This window comes from Heloderma suspectum, chromosome 14, assembly GCF_057233095.1.
Source record: "Heloderma suspectum isolate Gila_16-S chromosome 14, 16-S_ref, whole genome shotgun sequence".
NCBI lineage: Eukaryota > Metazoa > Chordata > Lepidosauria > Squamata > Helodermatidae > Heloderma > Heloderma suspectum.
Window position 1 is genome coordinate 24,195,180 of NC_139471.1, and position 21,799 is coordinate 24,216,978.

A 21,799-nucleotide genomic window follows, 5' to 3' on the forward strand; every position below is an offset into this window, starting at 1 on the left:
GAAAGCAGAGTAACGTACGTTACATGGTGAGATGGAGTTCAGCGACGTCAGTGGGCTGCACACTAAGTTCATGCGAACATGAAGGCTCCTGGAAACTGGATCCCCGGGGAAGGTATCAGGGAAGGGCCTTCCAAAAGTCTGCATGCATGCCAGAAAGCTGTGCGTTGTCTTGTACATGTGCACCACTACAACTGATGTACCGCTGCACACTGCCCATGAGCAACAGGAAGAAATTGGCCCCATCCGCGCCACACCACTGGCATGCCGCCATCCGAGACAAGCTGAGTCCCCATGCCTTGATCTGCCGTTTGACTGACCAGAGCACCACTGTCCTGTCTGGATGAGGCTTCCACTTGTTGGCGCTCCTCCGCGCATCAGACACGGATGCAGAACTTGAACAGCTTCCTTGGCCTCAGAGGGAAAGGAGAGAAAGACCTGGATGCCATTAGCGTCACTACGACTGCTTGGCCCCATCAACAGGAACGACCGTCCCTTTGCTTCCCGGCGGCAAGAGCATGCCAGCAGCAGGACACGGGTTTTACAAGCGCTTTTTTTCCAAAAGCTGACTCACACTAGTCTTACCTGGCTATGCAAATAGCGTGCTGTGCTGAGCGCAAGGAGAATTTCATTGTTGGTTTCATTTCACATGTTCCTGTTATTGGTGTCACAAAGAAAACTGAACAGTCCAGGGGCTTGTCCCTGGTTTGAATGGTTTTATTTTCATAGGTCTGATGGTGCACATAATACAGTGGATGGAATCGTTTTTAAGAAACGGATCTCAAGGTTGCATGATTCAGCAGGTTCTGCTTTTCTTTCCAAAGGGGCTGGTTAATGGTTGCTCTTGGTTTCCAGAACCTAGGTGGTAAACTGTGGAATTATCTCTCCATTATTATGCTCCATCAGATCGTAGTTCCAAATTCTGGGATTTTAGGGACATGGCACTGTGGAAGGAAAGAGATAATGTTACCATAGCATGATGCAGAATTGGGCCCAGGAAGCAGAATCCCAAATTGTTGCCACTTTAAGTTGATCCATTTTCTGGTACATGTACCAACAATACCCCAGACCTGGGAGATGAGCCTCCAGCTGTGACCACCTCTGCCTGACCTTGTCCAAAACTGGAACCAGAGGGGGTGCTCTCCAGCTCAGGTTCCCTGAGGACAGTGGCTTGAAAAGAAGCTTCCAGAAAAGCTGGAGCCTTAAAGACCATACGCATTCCTTGTCCCTGGAATAAGGATGAATGGGAATTCCCTTTGGGGGGTGAAAACGTGATGGGTTTTTCTGGTTAGGCCCTGGCAGATTTCGTTCCATTCCCCCTGCTGGCATTGGCTCGATCTGAAGTGTCTCAATCCAGTATGAAGGTACCAATTTTTTTCCCCTAGTGACAGTAATTTGTACAAATTGGATTGGGGGAGGATTTTGAACTGTTCACAAATGGTGTCACAAATCATTATTATTGTTATTGTTATTATTCTATACCACCCAATAGCCAAAGCTCTCTGGGTGGGTTATCTATATAAATGGTGATCCTGTGCAAGGGTGCACGCTCACAAGTCTGCCCGTCCGCTATGTAGCGCCACAGAAGCCTCATCCCCTTTTGTCAGTGTCATCCTTCCTGCACACTACTTTGTTTAACCCAGCAGAGCCATGTGCTTGGCAATGGACTTGTCAATTTCCCACACACCCCTTTTCTCAAGAAGCAGTGGCAGAAGAGACTGAGAAGCTTTTGACCGGTATGGCATATTTAGAAGAGGGGAATGTGCTTCTGTGGGGCTACACAGTGGACAGACGGATTGCGATCATGTGTATGTCCACAAGTTTGCTGATAAAAAATACATATTTTGCACAGGAAGTTATGTGGACAGAGAGGGACAAAACTCAGTTCGGACATAATAATCCATAAGAGCCAACTGCTTTTACCGGCACTGTCTACGTAGAAAATGTTTTGGGTAGGGAATTGCAGGGATGTGGCGAGTTCCCGGAATTTTTCCTTCGCGTCTTCCGATGCTTCTGTAGCCCTGACTGCAGGCCCAACCAGGTTGTCACATTGCGAATCACGGCAAGGAAAGAGGGGAGAGTGAAAAAACACATTTCAGACTGGAAGGCCTGAATTTGGCTATGTCCTCAATGGCCTTTCTCTCTGGAGCAGGGGCGGGCCATTTGTGTCTCTCCATAGGTTTAGGCCTACACATCCCATCATCCTGCACCATTGGCTATGCTGGCTAATACTTGCAGACCAAAACATCTGGAGCGCCACAGTTCTCTCCCCCGCCCACTCCAGTGGTCCACTGGTAACACTGAGGACCAGTGCGGTGTAGTAGCTGAAGCGTGAGAGCGGGGAGCTTCCAGACAATGAGTTTACAGCATGTACAATGTACAGTTTCCTTTTTACACTGGGCCTGGCTCACTAACGTTTCACACGATACAGTCCTCATCCTGAAACCCTCCCATGTTTTCCTAGTGCACCTTCCATCTGTGTTCTTACGGCAGAGCATCTGACTTGCAGCCAGGGGAGGGAGTGGAATGGCAATGCAAAGTCTGCAGAGGTCTGGACAGGCAATGTTAAATCGGGCGGGGGTGGAGGAGCAGTCCCTGAGATCATGGCGACAATTCTCCTTTCTCCGTCGCTTGCTGTGCATCTCCCTTTTAATTGTAATTTTAATGCCGCCGCTGCTCTCGCTTTCTTGCCATACTGTGGAGGATGAGCTTTAAAAGCAAGGAGAGATCATACATGGCACGTAGCAGCACTTTCTTCCAGGTAACATACTTAGGTTCTGGCCATGCAGCTGCTACCATGGATGGACGAATGTGCCAATTACAATTTCTCTCAAGCTGGGGTCATCCTGAACTTTGAGATTTTTTTAAAAAAATGCAGGAACATTCGTAAGCAATTTGTGCACATTTCTCCTAGCGCATGCACTCTCCTACAAAACTTTGCTTAATATACACATTGTTGCAAGCAAATTTTCCAAATGTGATGCATTTTAATGTTATTTACACTAGAATACACCTTCTTTATGTGCATTTCCCCCAAATCTGCACAGTTTGTGCACATTGTTTAAATGTCAAACTCCACTGCAAAATTTGGAAAAGGGTGAATTTCTAAGGATAACTTAGTTTTGGTATCCATATTGGAGTAAAAGTGAGACATGGGCATCAAAACACAAAGTGAACAGATTTTCACCCCATCCACAGCTGCAAGCCCCTTGTCCTGTGCAGAGGCCATCAGTTTTAACTGTCGAAAGTGGCTCCTATTTCTGCCTCTTGGCAGCCCCTAAAATGGTTAGCAGAAGCCGCCCTTTAATTTCGTTGTTTCCCGAATTTGCTACCTCCGTGGAACGGTTTGTCTCCAACGCTAGGGATGTGTGATTAGGGATATCTGTGCAGAAATCTGTGGATGTCAGTTTCTCTCCTTGTTTTCTCATTCTTTCAGTCTCACATTTGGCTCATCCCAAGCTTTGAGAATTTTTTCCAAACTTAAATTGTTTCCACCCACTATACATACCGTATAGACGCAGTATGTTTTGCACTGGTGTTTCAGCATAAATAATGCAGTAATTGTCATAAACTGCAGCCAGGATAGAAATGGTGGCTGTGCCCCCTCCTAGATTTGAAATAAAACCACAAAGAAAGTTATTTAAGAGAAACTAAAAGTGCCAACACCATAATGCCTTTTTAACAGAGATGTGGAATCTCCGGCACATGGGCCTAATCCAGCCACAGAGCCCCATTGGATTCCTCCTGATCTCACCCAGCCCATGAAGGTCATTTCCGTCCGCCCTTCCTAGAAGTGTTCCCCACCCCCGCGTGATACAAATCTATGGTGCGGCCATGCTTGGGATCCTGTGTGCAGTTCTGATCACCGCACCTCAAAAAGGATATTGTAGCGTTGGTAAATGTACAGAAAAGGGCAACCAAAATGATCAAGGCACCGGAGCCATTTCTCTAAGAGGAGTGGTTGCAATGTTTGGGTCTCTTTCGTTTAGAAAAAAGGCAATTACATGGAGACATGCCAGAGGTGCGTACAATTATGCATAGTGTGGAGAACAGGGATAGTTCTTAATACTAGAAACCAACCAGGCCATCTAACGAAGCTGAATGGTGGGAGATTCAGGACTTGCAAGAAAATTGTCCGCCTATTGTCCGGAGCAAATACGGAGTTCAAATGAAGGTGAGTGAAATGTGTCTCCCCTTTGAACCCAGTCAGGAAAAGTATATTCCCTTCGTGTCAGAGGTTTCGGAAACAATGCTTAAAAGGAGGAGAAAACAATTTTTTAAGCAACTTTTTTTTTTTTAAAGAAAATTTGAGAGTAGTTAACTTTGAGTGAGGTTTCCATCAAGGGGATATATTCCTTTGGTATCAGAGGTTTGGGAAACAGAACTTAAAGTTAGGGCTAAACAATTTCTTAAGCTATTATTTTCCTTTCTTGTTTTTTTAGAAAGAGCTCATATCAGCTTGAATAAGTTTTCATTGTCCATTGGGGGAGCCAGGGGATCATTTTTGTCAAGCCTAAAAAGGGGAGGGACTCTCTGTGATTTGTTAATAATTACGTGATCTGTATTTTCCAGGCTGGTCCATCTGAGAAAAATAAGTCTCTTCCTTGATGCAGTTCTCTCTGGAAAGGAAAGGAAAAGAAAGGAAAGGAAAGGAAAGGAAAGGAAAGGAAAGGAAAGGAAAGGAAAGGAAAGGAAAGGAAAAACCATAAAGCATTCAAAGCAGGGAGCAAACTCTTCAACCCTCCCACACACACACCTGCCACCTGGGCCAGGCCAGGGCCAGGTCAAAGCCAGGTCCGGGGCTTTGTCCACTTTGGAAAATATCCCAAACACACTACAGGGTTTAAAAAAACCCAGCAACAGGCCAGACTTTCCAAATCTCTTCATGAGCAAGGCAGTAAAAGGCTTGTAATGTTGGGACCCTACGAATCTCTCCAGGGAGGGGATTCCACAATCTGCGTGGGAGACCCTGTCCAAATAGGCATTGTAATGTCCTAGACATCTCTCCAAACATGTTGCCGTCTCCTGCATGTCAGCGCTGACGGCAGAGGATGAGATGGCTAGATAGCATCACCAATGCAATTAATATGGACTTGAGCACACTCCAGGAGAGAGCAGAGGACAGGAAGGCCTGGCGTGCTGTGGCCCATGGGGTCATGAAGAGTCGGACACGACTGAACGACTGAACAACGAGCGCCTGTATCAAAGACTGTTAGGCAATCCATTGTAAACCTAGCAGATATTTGGCGTCCACATTTACAGAGGAGAGTTCTCAGTGTAATCGGGGGGAGGAACCCATGTCACCTTTGCTTTTAATGGGCTTCATGTTCTGCTCATGCTGAACATGCTGAACAAGAGCGCCTGGCCGTGGAACGTTACTGGTACGTTCTCTCGCACACGCTCTGTCCCTCTCGCCCAAACACACACACACCAGTAACAGTCTGCACGGAACGGGTCTTGTGGCATGGATATTGATCAGATCAGAAGCAATCGGAAGTACTTACTGAGCCCTCTGTATGTTGATGACGATGCCGTTTGTCTTCAGGTCTTTCAGTGTAAGCTGAAAACCGTTTCTCGGCTGGCTGCCTTGATTCATTGCTACTGCAACCGAGTACCATTTCCCGACAAGCTAGGAAGAGAAGTAAGCATGCTATCCAGAAAGGCAATTTGATCAGACAGTGCCTCCATGTCTGTGGCACGCCCACTCACAAGCCACGTCACCCACGCCAGTATTGAGGGGTCAGCCGACGGGAGATCAGCCAGGCCCTCTGCAGAAGACCACTTGGCATATGTGCTTCTCTCACAGGCCCCTGGACCTTCTTGGACTCTCCGTGTCATGTGAGCATGGGCCTCTGGCTGGCAACGGGCCTCTCCCGGACTCGGGGGCCCAGCTAACGCCGAGCTGGACAGTGCTTTCCGGCGGTCCATCACAGAACAGTATCCTAGATCCTGTCCGGATCAAGTTAACCAACTGAAAGTGCTTGTTTAGTCCATAGACCTTTCCACATATTGGTACATAAAGCAGCAATTTAATAAATCCCAGTAAAACCAGGATAAAGCACCAAGATATGTAAAATAAACAGAACGACTAACATTAAAAGGATTCATTAAAAACTAAATATACACACACATAGCATAAAACTAGCAACCCACTTTACATTAGAAACAATGCTCATACCATTTATTTCCCAACAGTTACTGTCAGCCATTAATTGACTGTGATTTTACCTTCATGAAACATAAAATCCAACTGTCCTTCCAGGCAGAAAAATAAGTAACGGGGTTATAAAATGGACCCTTAATGTCAGTATAAAATTATATTCCAATAAAAGGCGTTCCTCTGTTTCGAGCTGGCCCGACTGACAAGGAAGCCGTCAGTTCAAGTAGAACTTTTAAAAAGTGTAATGGTACTTTAAAAAGTAACATAGAACTTCCATCTCCCTCACCAGGAAACCACTCCACGAGGGCTTGCACCTGGTGTTGGGCCATGGAGACAGATTGAGGGTGCTGCTGGTGTAAAACCCCACCCTGCTGCCCAGATGGCAGAGGTGGCCGCAAGTGCGGTCTTGGAGGAATCCAGGACGGTGGTTCTGGGTGACTTCAGTTTCCATGCCGAGGCTGTCTCTGGAGCTCCAGCTCGGGACTTCATGGCCGTGACAACCATGGGCCTGTCTCAGTGTGTCATCGGCAACACATGCATCTGGGCTTGGTTCTTGCTCCAAGTTGTGAGATGGGTGGTCTGAAGACTGGGGGGTCCGAGTAACTCCACTGTCATGGTCAGACCACTTCCTGGTTTTGAGATTTGAACTTACGGCGTTACTTTCCTTCTGCGAGAGTGGGGAACCCATTCAGACGGTCCGCCCCAGGAGACTGATGGAATCCAATGGATTTCTGAATGCTCTTGGGGATTTTCCAGTGGAGAGAGATAGTGATCCAGGTGAAGGTTTAGCCTCACTGTGGAAGAGTGAGTTGCGGGGGACCACCAGCTCGGTTGCAGCTGAGTGCCCTCTCCAGCGCTGTAGAGTCCGTTCTGCTCCCTGTATAATGGGAGCTACGTTCAATGCCTGTTCTGGATGGGGCTGTACTCCCTCTGAAAGATCAGGTTCGTAGTCTGGGGGTACTCCGAGATCCATCATGGTCGCTGGAGGCCCAAGTGGCCGCAGCAACTTGGCATGCCTCTTACCAGCTTCGGTTGGTTCACCAGCTACAGCCTCTCCTGGACAGGGATAGCTTGGCCACGGTGGTCCAGGCATTAGTAACCCAAAGACTGGATTACTGCAATTTCACCGCCAATTTCGGGGGTTGGCATTCGGCCTCACCGAGATTCGTGGAGAAATTCTCCGAAATTCTCCACCATCCCTACAGATTGCTGCAATGCGCTCTAAGTGGGGCCCCCCTTGAGGCTGGTCCCGGAGCTGGAGCTAGTGCAGAATGCAGGACCTTGGCTGTTGTCAGGAGCTGCCCCTTTTCAGCACGCAACTCCCTTGCTGGGGGAACTGCACTGGCTCCCTATTCACTGCAGAGCCAGGTCTGAGGTTTTGGTACTAGCTTACAAAGCCCTAAACAACTTGGGATCAGGATACCTGAGAGAGCACCTTCTTTACCAACCTGCCTGTTCACTGAGGTCATCAGAGGGCATGTTCCTGGTGGTTCCACGTGAACCCGTGGCCCGGTTGGAGTCCACCAGGAAAAGAGCCTGCAGTGTGGTGGCCCCCCTCATGTGGAACTCCCTGCCTTTGGAGGTCAGGCAGGCGCCAACGTCGTGTTGCTTTCGGTGCCTCCTGCAGACATTGTAATTTCGGGAAGCCTTCCTTGAGTGACCAGCCACAGTTTATTAAATTTGGTCTTATCAGAACTTGTTTCTTTTAAAATGTTGTAATTGTTTTAACACGGTGTTTAGTTCTTTTATCTTTGTTGTTCACCACTCCAAAGTCTTTTGAAGTGGATAGGTATATAAATATTGTAAATAAATAAATAGTTGATAATCAATAAAATAATTTGGCCCAATATGAAAATACTTGACAATACACTTCACTGCACCAGAGATTCTTACATGATCTATCACACTGCTGCGCTTATGTGCAATACAGGTGAATTCTACAAATTTCTCCCCCTCAGCGGAGGCATATAAGATCACCAACCCTGCATTTTCCTCAAATTAAATTGGCTTCATTCATATGTTTATCCTTGGAGTTCTTTTTTGCCATCCACTGTTTCCCCTGATACCAGAACTTTGAGATACAGGAAAAATGATCATCTACACCTATTTGAGCATTATAATCCCCTGCTCCTAAAATATAAGCAGAGGAACTAGACTTCCCAGTTCCAAAACATTCCCTTCCAGTTCACCCCAATAGCCCATATATTCTTTCTTACATTTCTTTGGTGGTATATATACATTTATGAGCAGCTCTTTTGAGTAACCTATTTGAAGCAACATCACGATTGCTATCTGCTTCTTGGACAGAAATTTAATTTGGGCAGTCAGGGTGGATGCTATAAAATGCAGTAAGGCAGCAATCCTAAGCATTTTTAGACAGAGAGATGTCCTACAACTCCCAGCATTCCCCAGCCAGCACAGTTGTCTGCAGAATGCTGGGAGCTGTAGGTCATTTTTCTGTCTAAAAATGCATAGGACGGTGCCCTACACCTGCCTTTGGTCTACCTTTCTTACTGCCTAATATGGCCTCAACAGAGTGGCCCTGAAACCCATTTAATTCGACTTCCTTCCTAGACGATGTTCCTGAAGCATAAACACATCAAACGGTTTGATACAGTCCCTAAATTGTCCATTGAAGGCTTTATTCTCTCATCCTGCAATATGCCCTCCCAATCATTTCGGGGACCAATTTTTCTGGGTTATGATTTGACCATCTGTTTCTTCAATCTTATCCTTCCTCATCCACATAAATGGCTCCATTTCCCTTTGGGGATACCCCTACCCATGTTGATACTTCAGCTCATTACCTGGGCGCTTGATTAGCCCGATCTTCTGCACTGACCAATACCATTCTTGTATCGGGTTGTGTTCTTATTGCTATTTTAATCTGCAGGTTGCTTTGAGGGCCATGGTGGGCTGAAAAGTGGTGTGTGTGTGTGTTAAAGAAATAATAATATATGGTTGGATCCAGAATCTCCATTCCGCAAGAGGAAGGGACCTGCGGTGAGAGGAAGCCCTCTGCTTCTGGAAGGTTCCTCCACCCCATTTTGGGAGGTTCCTCTTTCTCCTACACATATACACCCCACAGCTTACCCCACTCAGCATAAGTTTTAGTTGTTGTTCAAAACTGGCTCCCACTGGTTCAAAAGTATATTCAGAATTCCAGCCTGGCATTTTGTGATGTGAATGGTCCCGCCATTCCCGTGAAACATCAGAGACACCAAGAAAAGACTTGCAATGGCATGGAAATGGCAAAGACCCCCAGACCACTCCACAGAAGCACCCACCTTGTCTTATTCCTGGCCTACCACTCAAGGCAGTGGTGGCCCAACATTCAAGGCCTGAGGAGGCTGCTGCCTTGCAGTGTCAACTCATTTCCTATCTGCAGCTTACGTGCCTTGACCTGCCTGCATTAGGGGGGGGATGGAAACAGGTCCCACTTTTCCAGGTGCCACAGCCCCACAGAAAATGCCACTGTTAAGGAGCCCAATCCCAAAAGAAACTGGCACATCTAACACCTCATCCTTCAAGATCTGCAGAGGAGCATTCTGCTACCTACAATAATTTCCACTTTTAAAAAACCATCCAGAGACCCTTCACCCATTACCTTACTGGCATCAAGGTTTGGCTGTACGGAAATAGCAGCTGCAGCTTGAAGCAAGCATAAGGTGCCCACAGCAATGCTCCATGGCACAGCTTTCATCTTTGCAAGAGTTTTTTTCCCTCCTCAAGGGATGTCTGGCAATGCTCAGTGAGGATTTCTTCCAATGGTGCCTCGCTTTATTTCCATCTGTGTCCCCAAACATCATCCAAGCAAATCCATCCCCTGTCCTGAAATTAATGACTTAAAAAAAGAGATAAGGGGTTATTTCCAGAAGAGGCTGTTGCACTTGGGGGCATATTCTGGGAACTTCAGAACAGTACGCATTCTCCAGGCGCTCTAAGGAGATGACTCTGATCAGATATCCCCTCTCCTTCCTTGCGGACATGTGGGCAGTGGTTCATGATGTGCTTCAGCACCATTGGCTATCTGGATGGTGCACAAGCGCTGCTGAGGGCACAACCCCCAAGCTCACGTCCAGGGGTGGCTTTGTGAGGAACAGCATGTCCCAGGTCTTAAACTACTTTGGGGGCCAGGAATGACCATCCTTAGTGACCCAGGGTTACGTGTTCCCATCAGTGTTCCCTCTTTATTGGATTCCTGCCTTGCCACTTAAATTTGGCTCCCGGGATCTCAGGACTATATTTCCTAACGGGGCGGTGGTCAGCACACTCCTCAACCACTGATTCTTCTGCGGCATAACCTACCGGTCTGTCTACAATGATGCACCAGCTGCGACCATACGCAGATGGTGACAAGTTGGTGAGAGTTATGCACTGGTAACCTCCTGTTCAGAACGTTTCCAAGAGCTGTGTGGGGGCTGCCCTCAGAAGCAGTTCTGAAGCTGCAGTTGGGTTCCATTGATCTAGTCCAAGAGGTTCTGTTGAATTAGTAAGGGCTCTGGGATATTTTCCTTCCGGTGTTGTTGGCACTCCTTCCAAAGCCCTTGTTGCCTTCTGGGATGCAGACACCCAGAAGAAACGGGAAGAGTAGCCAGTGAGGCGGTTGTAATGCTCCCTATACGGAGCCCCATTCAACTGTCCAGCTACAGCATTCTGGGCCAGTGGACGTTTCTGTACGCTTTTCAACAGCAGCCCCACATAGAGTGCTTTAGAATAGTCCTTCCTTTGAAATAGCCCAAATACAATGAGGCATGTTTCACCGTAGCCCATCTCCAGGTCTGGGTGCGGTTTGCGCACTAGCCTCAGCTGCCGAATGCTGTCCTGGCCACCGCCGTCACCTGGGTATCCCGGTTCAAGGCCTGATCCAGGAGTACACCCAGCTGCGAACCTGAGTCATCGGGGGAGTGTAACCCCATCCCAGACAAGTCAGATGCCCATTTCCTGGCCTGCCTCTGAACCGACCAGGAGCACCGCTGCCTTGTCTGGAATGCGTTTCCAGTTGTTTGCTCTCAGCCAGACCATCACCGACATCAGACACTGATTTCAAACTTGAGCACAGCTGGGGAGGAGAGACAGAGTCGGCTGTCATCGCCATTGCTACGGCTGCTGGGCCCAGCTGAGAGGAAAGCCCCGCCATTGGCTTCCCAGCGGTAAGAGTGGACCAGCAGTGCGCAGCTGGCTTCACGAGCGTCCCAGAAGTGCGCTGACATCGGTCTTCCTTGGGTTTGTGCTGTTAGCAGTCTGGTCGGCTCGTGTGCGGGTCCTGCATCCCCCACCCAGCATCGGCAGCCGTGGGCACGGGGCCTGTCAGACACCTGGCATAGCTGTGCAAGAAGCCTTGATATTCAACACGGGGGGCTACTCCAGTAGCTCTCGGTCACATCCCAAAAGTGACGCCTAGCATTGCCTCATCCACCAGATGAGGCAATGCATAATATTCCCCACAGAAAATGCCACTGCTCAGGGGCCCATGCCAAAAGGAGCTGACAGGGCCAGGATTTCATCCTGCAATATCTGCAGATGAGCTTTCTGCTTCCTACCATCATCCCCACTAAAACTACAGCAACACCCCTTTGGAGACACGTCAAGTCTTCCCTTTGGGACACTGAAGTCTGGCTGAAGAACAACATCAGCTGCAGTCTAAAGCAAGCCTGAACTGCCCAAAGCAACGCTCCACAGCACAGCTTTCACCTTTGCAAGGGTTCTCTTCTCACATCAAGGGACGTTTTGCAACCGTTCAGAAGGATTTGTTCCAGTGATGCCTCGCTTTACATCCGTCTATGTCCCCAGACATCATCCAAGCAAATCTACCCGTCCAGAAATTAATGATAAGAGGGTTATTTTCAGAAGAAGCTGTTTCACTTGGGGGCATATTCTGGGAACTCCAGAACGGTATGCATTCTCCAGGTGCTCTAAGGAGATGACTTTGATCAGATATCCCCCTCTCCTTCCTTGAGGACATGTGGGCAGTGATTCATGATGTGCTTTAGCACCACTGGCTATCTGGATGGTGCGCAAACACTGCTGAGGACACAACCCCCAAGCTCACGTCCACAGGTGGCTTTGTGTGGAAACACTGTGTCCCCGGTCTTAAGCTACTTGGGGGCCTGGAATGACCGACCTTCGTGAACCAGGGCTGTGTATTCCCATTTTATTGGATTCCAGCCTAGCAACCTAAATTTGGTTCCCAAGATCTAATGACTACATCCCCTAACACGGTTGGTGGCCACACACACCGCCATCACTGATTTTCCATTGCATCAGCCACCAGTCCACCCACACTGATTTACCTGCTGCAAAGATTGGTGGGAGTCACCAATGCACCAGTGACATTCTGGTTAGAGAATGTCCATGAGCTGTATGCGGGGCTGCCTTTAAAAAGGCTCTGAAGCTGCCATGGGGTTCCACTGATCCAGCCCAAGGGCTTTGGGAGTTTTCCTTCCGGTATTGTTGGCACTCCTTCCAAAGCCCTCGTTGCCTTCGGGGACGGCAGACAGAACTTGGGCAAAACTTTGAATTGTGCCAAGAAGAAAATGGAATAGTAGCCAGTGAGGTGGGCGTAATGCTCCCTATAAAGAGCCCCAGTCAATAGTCTGGCTACAGCATTCCGGATTAGTGAACACTTCCGCACAATTTGCAAAGGCAGCCGCACGTAGAGTGCATTAGAATAATCTAAATTCACTGAGGCATGTTTCACCGTGGCCCATCTCCGGGTCTGGGCGCAGTCGGTGCACGAGGTTCACTTGCTCAGATACACTCCTGGCCACCGCTGCAGCCTGGGTATCCAGGTGCAGGTCCAAATCCAGGAGTATTTGGACAATACGAGTCCCTTCATTCTGTGATATTCTTTGGCTTGCCTTCTCAGGCAATTCTCCAAGATTTTGCTGTCTGATCTTCACTTACAGAACCTGGAACCAAAGCAGTAGTCCGAAGAGAGCACACAGTGGGGCGAACAACACAACACGAATCAGGGCCAGCATGGCTGGCCCTTTGGGACCTATGGGTCTGGGGATAGCTGTCCACCTCTTGTCGTCATCTGCTTCTGGGCGAGATCTGGCTACCTAGCCTGCTGGACTTGAGCCTCAGCGGTCTTACCTCTTCTGGTGACTACGTCTGCGGCACGTTTGCGATGAGTCACGTGCACCCAGGCATCTCTGCCTTTGCACTTAATCGCAGCTGGGTGGTGAGCTGTACAGCAAAGGGTCTTTTCTATCTTGGAGCTAATGCATTCATCTTCTGGAGGGATCTCTCCCCCTGACCCCTAGCCACGTGCTTCATCACCTGCCCTGTGAAGAGACTGCCCCATCGGAGTGAAGAATCACGGGTATCCCAAATCTCAGGACAAATTCCTGGAGCAATTTCTTTGCAACAGTCATGGCATCTGCCTTTATGGTAGGAAAAGCTCCGACCCATTCAGAGAACATGTCTGCAAGCACTAAGACAAACTGGAACCTTTGACATCGTGGCATCACAACAAAGTCCGATTGTAGGCGTAGAAAGGGGTCCTCTGGGGCCGGGTGACTGTGTTGTTCCACTTGCAATGACTCGCCCACATTGTGTCCTTGGCACACTGCACACTGGGCGGCCACAAACTCACAGAAGGGTGCGAGGCCTGGGCATGCCGATGCCGTTGTATTATCACTGGCACCTCTCCCCTGGCCTGCAAGGGGGCACGCGCCAAGGGATAGAGCAGGCTTTTCGGCGCCACTGGCCGGCCATCTGGGTGCCTCCAGGTGGCGCTTGTGTCGGGCTGGCACCCTGCCTTCAGCCTCTGGTCATGTCCGTGTTGGGCGCAGCGGGCCTGTGATTTGGCTACATGCTCGTGAGTCGACGATACCAGAAGGGGATCCATACGTTGGGACTGGGCAACAAGCTGGTGTGTGGGGCAGACAGCGGCTGCTCTCCTGGCTGCTTGGTTGGCGAGTGCATTCCCACAGTTGACAGGGGTCAGGATTTCCATGGCTGCCTTGCTGCAGCAATGGTCCGGCCTTCGTGGGACAAGCAATGGCCCCGGGACGCTGCTTTGGGCCCGAGGACCCTTGTGTGGCGACATGGCGTGGCCTTTGGCGGCGGGTTGCTGTAGCAGATACGGGGAGCCCTGCAGAGCCCCCTGACGCTCTTTAGCACACACCGACACATCATCTACATGGCCAGTGTGGTGTAGTGGCAAGAGTGTTGGACTGGGAGCTGGGAGATCCGGGTTCTAGTCCCCACTCGGCCATGGAAGCTCACTGGGTGACTTTGGGCCAGTCACACACTCTCAGCCCAGCCCACCTCACAGGGTTGTTGTTGTGAGGATAAAATGGAGAGGAGGAGGATAATGTAAGCCGCCTTGGGTTCCTTGCAAGAGGAAAAAAGGCGGGGTATAAATGCAATAAATAAATAAAAATAAAATAAATTTATTACATTGCTATTACATTGCTGCCTATATGTGCAATACAGGTGAATTCTACAAATTTCTCCCCCTCAACGGAGTCCTATAAGATCACCAACCCTGCATTTCCCTCAAATTACATCGGCTTCATTTATATGTTTATCCTTGGAGTTCTTTTCATTTCCTTGCCTACCACTCAAGGTTATCAACACATCATCTACATTTTGAATTCAGGTAGACTCAAACGGGAACTGGAGGTCATCTAAATCTTTCTTTAAAGCTTGGGAAAAAATACTGAGACTGAAGGAGAGTCCTTGCAGGATGACATGCCCTGTTCTCTGCTTGGGGTGGCTCTCACGGCCATTAAAGCCACTGGAAGAATTTTGATCTCTCTTAGTCTTGTATCTGAATTTTGTAATTTTGTAATTTTTTTTTTGTAGTTTTGTAATTTTTGTAGTTTTTTGTAATTTTGAACGTTTGTAATTTTTGTTTTTCAACACTCTTGTTTACTCTTTCAACGTTTCTTGAACGTCTGTCTAACTAGAAAACAAACAAACAATGACTAAAAAGCCTGCTTTGGCTTTTTACTGACTTCCGGTTGGAACCAATGTTGCCCTCGCAGCAGCCCGCAGAGCTTCCGCGGGATGCTATCTCAAACAGCTTTTTAAAGGTTGAAAAACCTTTTCATCTCCCCCCTGGAATTAAAGGGGGGGCAAGGCAGCAGCTGGATGAGATCTTGGAAAAAAATACTCTGCGCGAAGAAGCGGGAGGGCTGGATTCAGACACTACCCTCCCAGAGCGTAAACAGCGCGTAAACATCACAAAAAGCTGTTCTGAAACTCCTATTTAATAGGAGAAAACATGGCTGACGTGTTCCTTTGTAATATATGGATTAAGAAATATCAACAACATCTGAGGGATGGTTTAAGAAATATCAACAATATTTGAGAATATCTGAGGGCCTGCAAGATTTGTTTGAAGAGAAACATGGCTTCAGCGAGGAGAAAGAAAGGAATTGCATCACCGCCCGCTTCCCCCGTATCTCCACTGGCAAAGGCTCCAAGAACCGAAGATATAGGAGAATTATTTACTCTGATAAAAACTTTATCTTCACAATTTGCTGAGCAATCTAAGAGGTTGGATTCAATCCAAAATTCCATCACCGCCCTGCAAGGAGCTGTGGATTTAATTAACACTTCTTGGCAAAAAATGGAGGTGAAGGTTAACGAGCTGCAAGATAGGCTGATAACGAACGAAACTATGACACAAGCTTCTTTCAAAAATTTCTGTCAGAATTTCCCAACTGGAGGCCTTCACGCGCAGATCCAATGTACGTATTATTGGTATTAAAAATCTGCCTACATATGTAAATTTGTCTACCTTTGTAGACATGTTTTTGCATGAGATACTCCCTGTCCATCTGATTATCTACTTGATATTGAGAAGGCATTTCGTGTGCCAAATGTAGGGATGGATGAAAGGGACTTACCTTGTCCCGCAGCTTGCTTCGCGGTGGGGGGGAGGCGCTTCGGTTCTCCCCCCGAAGTTCAGGCAAGGGGGGGAGGTGCCCCGCCTCGCCCGGCCGAAATTCAGGCCGGGGGGGGAGGTGCCCCATCCCTCGCCGGCAAAATTCAGGCTGGGGAGGAGCGCCCCGTCTCCCCGGCCGCAAAAAAAAAAAGTAAACAAAAGACAAAAAACACACACCCGTGATAGGCTACGTAACGATTTGCATAGCCTATCACAGCTAGATTTCCAAAGTCAGCCATGATAGGCTACGTAAATCGTCACGTAGCCTATCGCGGGTGACTTTGGAAAAAAAAGCGCATAAGCAAATGGCCATTTGCGTTCCTTATTTTGGCACGTCTAGTCTATGTAAAGATTCACGTAGACTTTGGCGAACATAAGGGCAACGCAAATAGCGTTCCCTTATTTTCGCTGTAGTCTATGCAAATCTTTACGTAGACTACCCCTGTCCAAATAAGGAACGCAAATTTGCATACGAGCTTTTTTCCCCCCCCCCAAAGTCACCCGTGATAGGCTACGTGACGATTTACGTAGCCTATCATGGCTGACTTTGGAAATCTAGCCATGATAGGCTACGTAAATCATCACGTAGCCTATCACGGGTGTGTTTTTTTTTCTGTACTTTTTTATTTTGTAATGGCGGTGGTGGCAGCCGGTCTCCCGCCCCCACCGAAACGCCACCGAAATGCCGCCGGGACCCGCCGCCGAGAGGGACATTCACCGAAGGTAAGTCCCATCCCGGGGGGGTGTGGGGGGCCGGCGGAGAATTTCCCCAACACTTTCGGGGGGCCGAATGCGTCGGCACTCGGCCTCCCGAAGATTCGTGGAGAAATTCTCCACCATCCCTGGCCAAATGCTAAAGGGACTGGCTATACGATTGTAGTCCAATTTGCAAGAATCTCCACAAAGAATTATATCCTGCGTTTGGCAAGAGAGGGTGGAAATCTTTTTTGGAAACAAGATAAAGTTACATTATTTCTGGATTACATCAAAGAGGTGGCTGATAAAAGAAGGCAATTCATCAAGGCGAAAAATATGGCAAAACAAATGAACTTACAATATCACTTAAAATATCCTGCTACATTTTGCATTGCTTCTGAAGGTCAGATGAAGAAGTTCCTAAATCATGAAATGGCGGAGGCATGACTGAACGTAAAAATGCATGAGACTTCTGTTCCAGCCCCATGAACTGGAATCCTTAAGCAAGTTTTGTTAAATGTTTATGTTTAGTCTGTCTGATTCAGGCTAGGTCAGAGATAACTGATGATACATACATTTGTTTGCTTTCTTTCTTTCATTCTTCTTTTATTTTTCTTTAAATTCTTGTTCTCTAAAATGGATATGATATGCTGTATTTAAATATATTGTTTGAGGGTGTATTGTGCACACTCATTTATATATGTAGTATAAAATATATTACTGACTGTGGTAAGGTTGCTTTCAATCTTTATTATTATATAACATAATTTCATCTCTATTTTTTTGCTGTTATTATTATTACTATTATTATCATTACTATAAGACTACTAAGTAGGATTTTTGGTTGGTTAAACTGTTGAGCTTTATTATTAATATTATATTCTAACTTAAGGGCAATATATGGTTGCTGGGAATGAAGCCCGTATGTACTGGAGTTTAAATTTAACCCTTTAAAAAAGAAGGGGGAAAAGATCCTTTTTTTCTTTTTTCTTTTCTTCTTTTTCCTTTCTTTTTTTCCCCTTTCTTCTTCTTTTCGGTATTGTTGTGTCCTCCTAAGAATATTGTATTGTTAGGAAATTGTAGTTATTGATCAGGTTGTTGGTATTGTTTATTCCGTTTATAAAGACAAAAATAAATAAAAAGTATTGTAAAAAAAAAAAACTTTAATTATGAGTGCTTTGATTTCCTCTGCTAATGAACTAGACGTTCCTGCTTCATCCTTTTCTGCTTTTTTATCCTTCCTACCCATCATAAAAAATATGGGATTTCCCAAATGTAAGACCTGTTTCCATTCAATTTATAGCAGTTATAACAGTTAATTCTGCAACTAATTTATTTAACAACAAAATTAATCAAATATCAAATGTGAGGGATTTGTTAGAAATTAAAGTAATAAATAATAATCACGTCAATATATTCCTTTCTGTCGGTCTTACGAATGTATAAGTCCTCAATGATAAGTCCTAGGAAATTAATGAGCCCATTTGTTAGCCTTACCAATTCACCTTGCAGCATAGGCTAGTTTAAGGCCAGTCAGTGAAACTCCCAGCTCCAGTCGAGCTCCAAGGGCGGCTCTAAGTGCATTGCTGAGGCGCGTGCTGAGGTGCTGGCCTCAGCCGCAGGTGGTGCTTTTATGAGGGCAGCGACCTGGGAGCTGGTCTCCCCTCCAGCTGGTCTCACTGCCTCTGTTGCGCTCTCTCCTCGCCCCTCCCTCTCCAAACAGAGTCGTGGGGCAGCCGGTCCCGCGGGTGGGGTGGACGAGGCAACTTGGCATTGGCAAGGCTCCTGGCATGTTCTCATTCTCCCCCTTCAGCCGAGAACTCTCTTTTTTCACCTCATGTTTTGGTGCCAAATCTTGAAGGACAACTAATGGGGGTATAGCTACTCCCATTCAATGTGTGAAATGGTGGAAATATCAGGGAAACACAGGAGGGGAAAACATTGGGGAAACACCCCTTGATTGGGGAGAGGTCATGGCCAGCTGAAAGACACACCCCTGGCAGGGCTATCATGCCAGAGTAAATGTGGGGGGTTGGTGCACACTGCAACAGAAGTGCAGACAAGCCAAATTATGGAAAACAATCAGACTACAAGCAGTCGCAGAAAAGCCATTTTTTCAGCACAACACTCCGGGGTGGTTGCGGGATGGCCACAACATCATGTGCCCCAAATGACCTCCAAATGCAGCAAACTCACAGTAAATTGCTCATGGAGACGCTGCCCTGGAATTAGGAATGAGCAGTGAAGTGGCCAAGTTTGCTGGTGACACCAAATTATTTAGAGTGGTTAGAACAAAAAAGGATTGCGAGGCGCTCCAAAAGGGTCTCTCCAAGTGGGAGAATGGGCAGCCATATGGCAGATGTGCTTCAGTGCAAGCAAGGGTAAAGTGATGCAAAACATCCCCACTTCAAGTATAACCAGATGGGATCTGAGCTAGTGGTGACTGACCAAGGGAGAGATCTTGGGGTTGTGGCGGACTGCTTGATGAAAACGTCAGCCCAGTGTGCAGCTGCTGTAAAAAAAAAAAAAGGCCATCTCCACATTAGGCATAATTAGGAAAGAAATTGTGAACAAAACTGACAATATCATACTGACTTGATAAAAGTCTATGGTGTAACCACACCTGGAATACTGTGTACAGTTCTGGTTACCATACCTAAAAAAAAAAAGATATTGTAGAGCTGGAAAAAGTGCAGAAAAGGGCAACTACAATGATCAAGGGGCTGGAGCATCTCCTCTACGAGGGAAGGTTACAACAGCTGAGATTGTTTAGCTTGGAAAAAAGGAGGGTGAGGGGAGACATGATGGAGGTGAACAAAATTATGGCTGGTGTGGAGAATGTGGATAGGGAGACATTTTTCTCCCTCTCTCAAAGTACTAGAACCCAGTGGGGCCATCCCATGAATCTGATTGTTGGGAGATTCAGGATGGAGACAAGGAAGTTCTTCTTCACACAGCACAGAGTTAAACTATGGAATTCGCTAGCACACAATGGAGTGATGGCCACCAATTTGGATGGTTTTAAAAGGGGACTGGACAAATTCCTGGAGGAAAGGGCTATTGATGGCTACTGGTCCTGATGGCTATGTGTTACCTGCAGTACCAGAGACACTGAGCTCTCTGAGTACACCAGTTGCTGGGGAACATGGGCAGGAGGGTGCTATAACTGCACTCCTGCCCTGCTTGTGGGTTCCTGGTCAACAGCTGGTTGGCCACTGTGTGAGCAGAATGCCGGACTAGATGGACCCTTGGTCTGATTCACCGTGTCTCTTCTTATGTTCTCCTGATGATCTCTCCCAGTGGTTTCACGTAGGTATTAAACAGTATCAGGGATAGGATGGAGCCCTGAGGGACTCCACATAGCAGCTCCTTTTTTGAGGAGCAATTATGCCTAAGCAACACCATCTGGAACCATCCTGAGAGGAAGGAGTGGGACCACTGCAGAGCAGTGCCCCCAACCACCAACTTCCTGAGATTTTCTAGAAGGCTACCATGGTTCATGGTATCAAATGCTGCTGAGAGGTCCAAAAGAACCAATAGGGATGCACTCCCTCAACCAATTCCCAGGTGAAGATCATCCACCAGGGTGACCATGGCAGTCTCAACTCCGTATCCCACTCTGAAGCCTGTTTGAAATGTGTCTAGGTAATCCGTTTCATCCAAGACTGCTTGGAGTTTAATGGCACCACCTTCTCGATTACCTTGCCCTCAAATGGTAAATTACTTACTGGCTTATAATTATTAAAATCCAGAGGGTCAATGGAGGGCTTCTTCAGAAGCAGTGCAACAATTGCTTCTTTCAGACATGATGGAAAATTACCTTCCCCTAGGGAGGCACTAATAATATTCAGCAAAAATTGCTTTACCTTCTCCCCTCCCTAGACTAAAAACCAGGACGGGCAAGGGTCAAGAAGGCAAGTTGTCTTTTTGACAGAGCCAAGCAGCTTGTCCACATCACCAGGAGTCACAGACTGAAAATGATCTAGTTGAATCATTCAAGCAGAGTTGCTGGACACCCGACTGTTGACTTCTGTCCCCACAACCGCATCCAAGTCAGCTCATATCCGAGAGATTTTATCTGAAAAAAAAACCCTCATTAAAAGCACCACAGAGACCCACTGAAGATTCTAAAATTGGATGGGGGGGCTGACTCAGCTCCCTAGCCACCCTGAACAGCTCAGCTGGGTGTGAGTTCGTGGATGCAATAGGTGAAGCGTAGAAAGCTCATTTTGCTGCATGTATCGACATCCCATAGGTCTTCAAATGATCCCTATGATGCGTCTTGTTACATTCAAATTGGGCTTTCCGCCATCAGCACTCTAGTCGTCACCCTTGCCGCTTCAGCTCCCTCCGTTCTTCTCCCCCCGATCAGGGCAGGGCCATATAGGAACTATATTCCTATATTTCTAAATATATTTATATTCCTAAATATAGGAATATATTTATATTCATATATTATATTAAGGAATATATTTATATTCCTAAATATAGGAACTATATTTCCTATATTTCCTATATTTCTTCCATATTAGGAAGAAAAGGCACAGTTCAAAGAGCAGATTCCCCCCTGCAAGATGCTCATGGACTGGCATGCTTCCCTGCTCACATTTGCACCCCATTGCCCCCTCCCGCCAAGGAAGTATGCTCACATTTGCACCTTGGCACGCCAAGTGGCAGACATGTGCTTCCCTCGACCCCCTTTTATCCCCACAACGACCCTGCAGTTCGGCTGTGAGATCGTGACCGGCTTAGGGTCACCCAGGGATCTCGTTACATAGCTGTGTGGGTGTCTGAAGTGTTTAAAATGGATTTTCTAGATAGACTTTTCTTTAGCATGGATGTTCTGAGAAGTCTACATTTGTGCAGTGCTGCTATGGGGCTGCCACCCGCCCGGTTTGGCCTGGAGTCTCTGGGAATCAGCACTCCTCTCCAGCACATTGTTGAAAGGAGATCTTGGCAGTTTGGCACGGTGTGAGGTTCTGGGGACAGGAGGAGGGAGTCTCCAGGAATAGCTCCAGTCACGTTGGCCATCCTGCTCTGCA

The 21,799-nt window shown here is 47.3% G+C and overlaps 1 protein-coding gene across 1 annotated transcript; it reads right to left on the reverse strand.

Annotated features, from left to right (window-relative positions):
• Window positions 1–691: 691 nt before the first annotated feature.
• Window positions 692–9,978, reverse strand: LOC146335823 (extracellular fatty acid-binding protein-like). Its single transcript, XM_084820668.1, has 6 exons — window positions 9,765–9,978; window positions 5,502–5,626; window positions 4,552–4,616; window positions 3,506–3,604; window positions 1,921–2,022; window positions 692–941 (listed from the first exon to the last, which is right to left on the reverse strand). Exons 1-6 carry the CDS (start codon window positions 9,858–9,860, stop codon window positions 928–930), a joined length of 501 nt encoding a protein of 166 aa, XP_084676794.1. The 5' UTR covers window positions 9,861–9,978; the 3' UTR covers window positions 692–927.
• Between the last annotated feature and the right edge of the window lie 11,821 nt (window positions 9,979–21,799).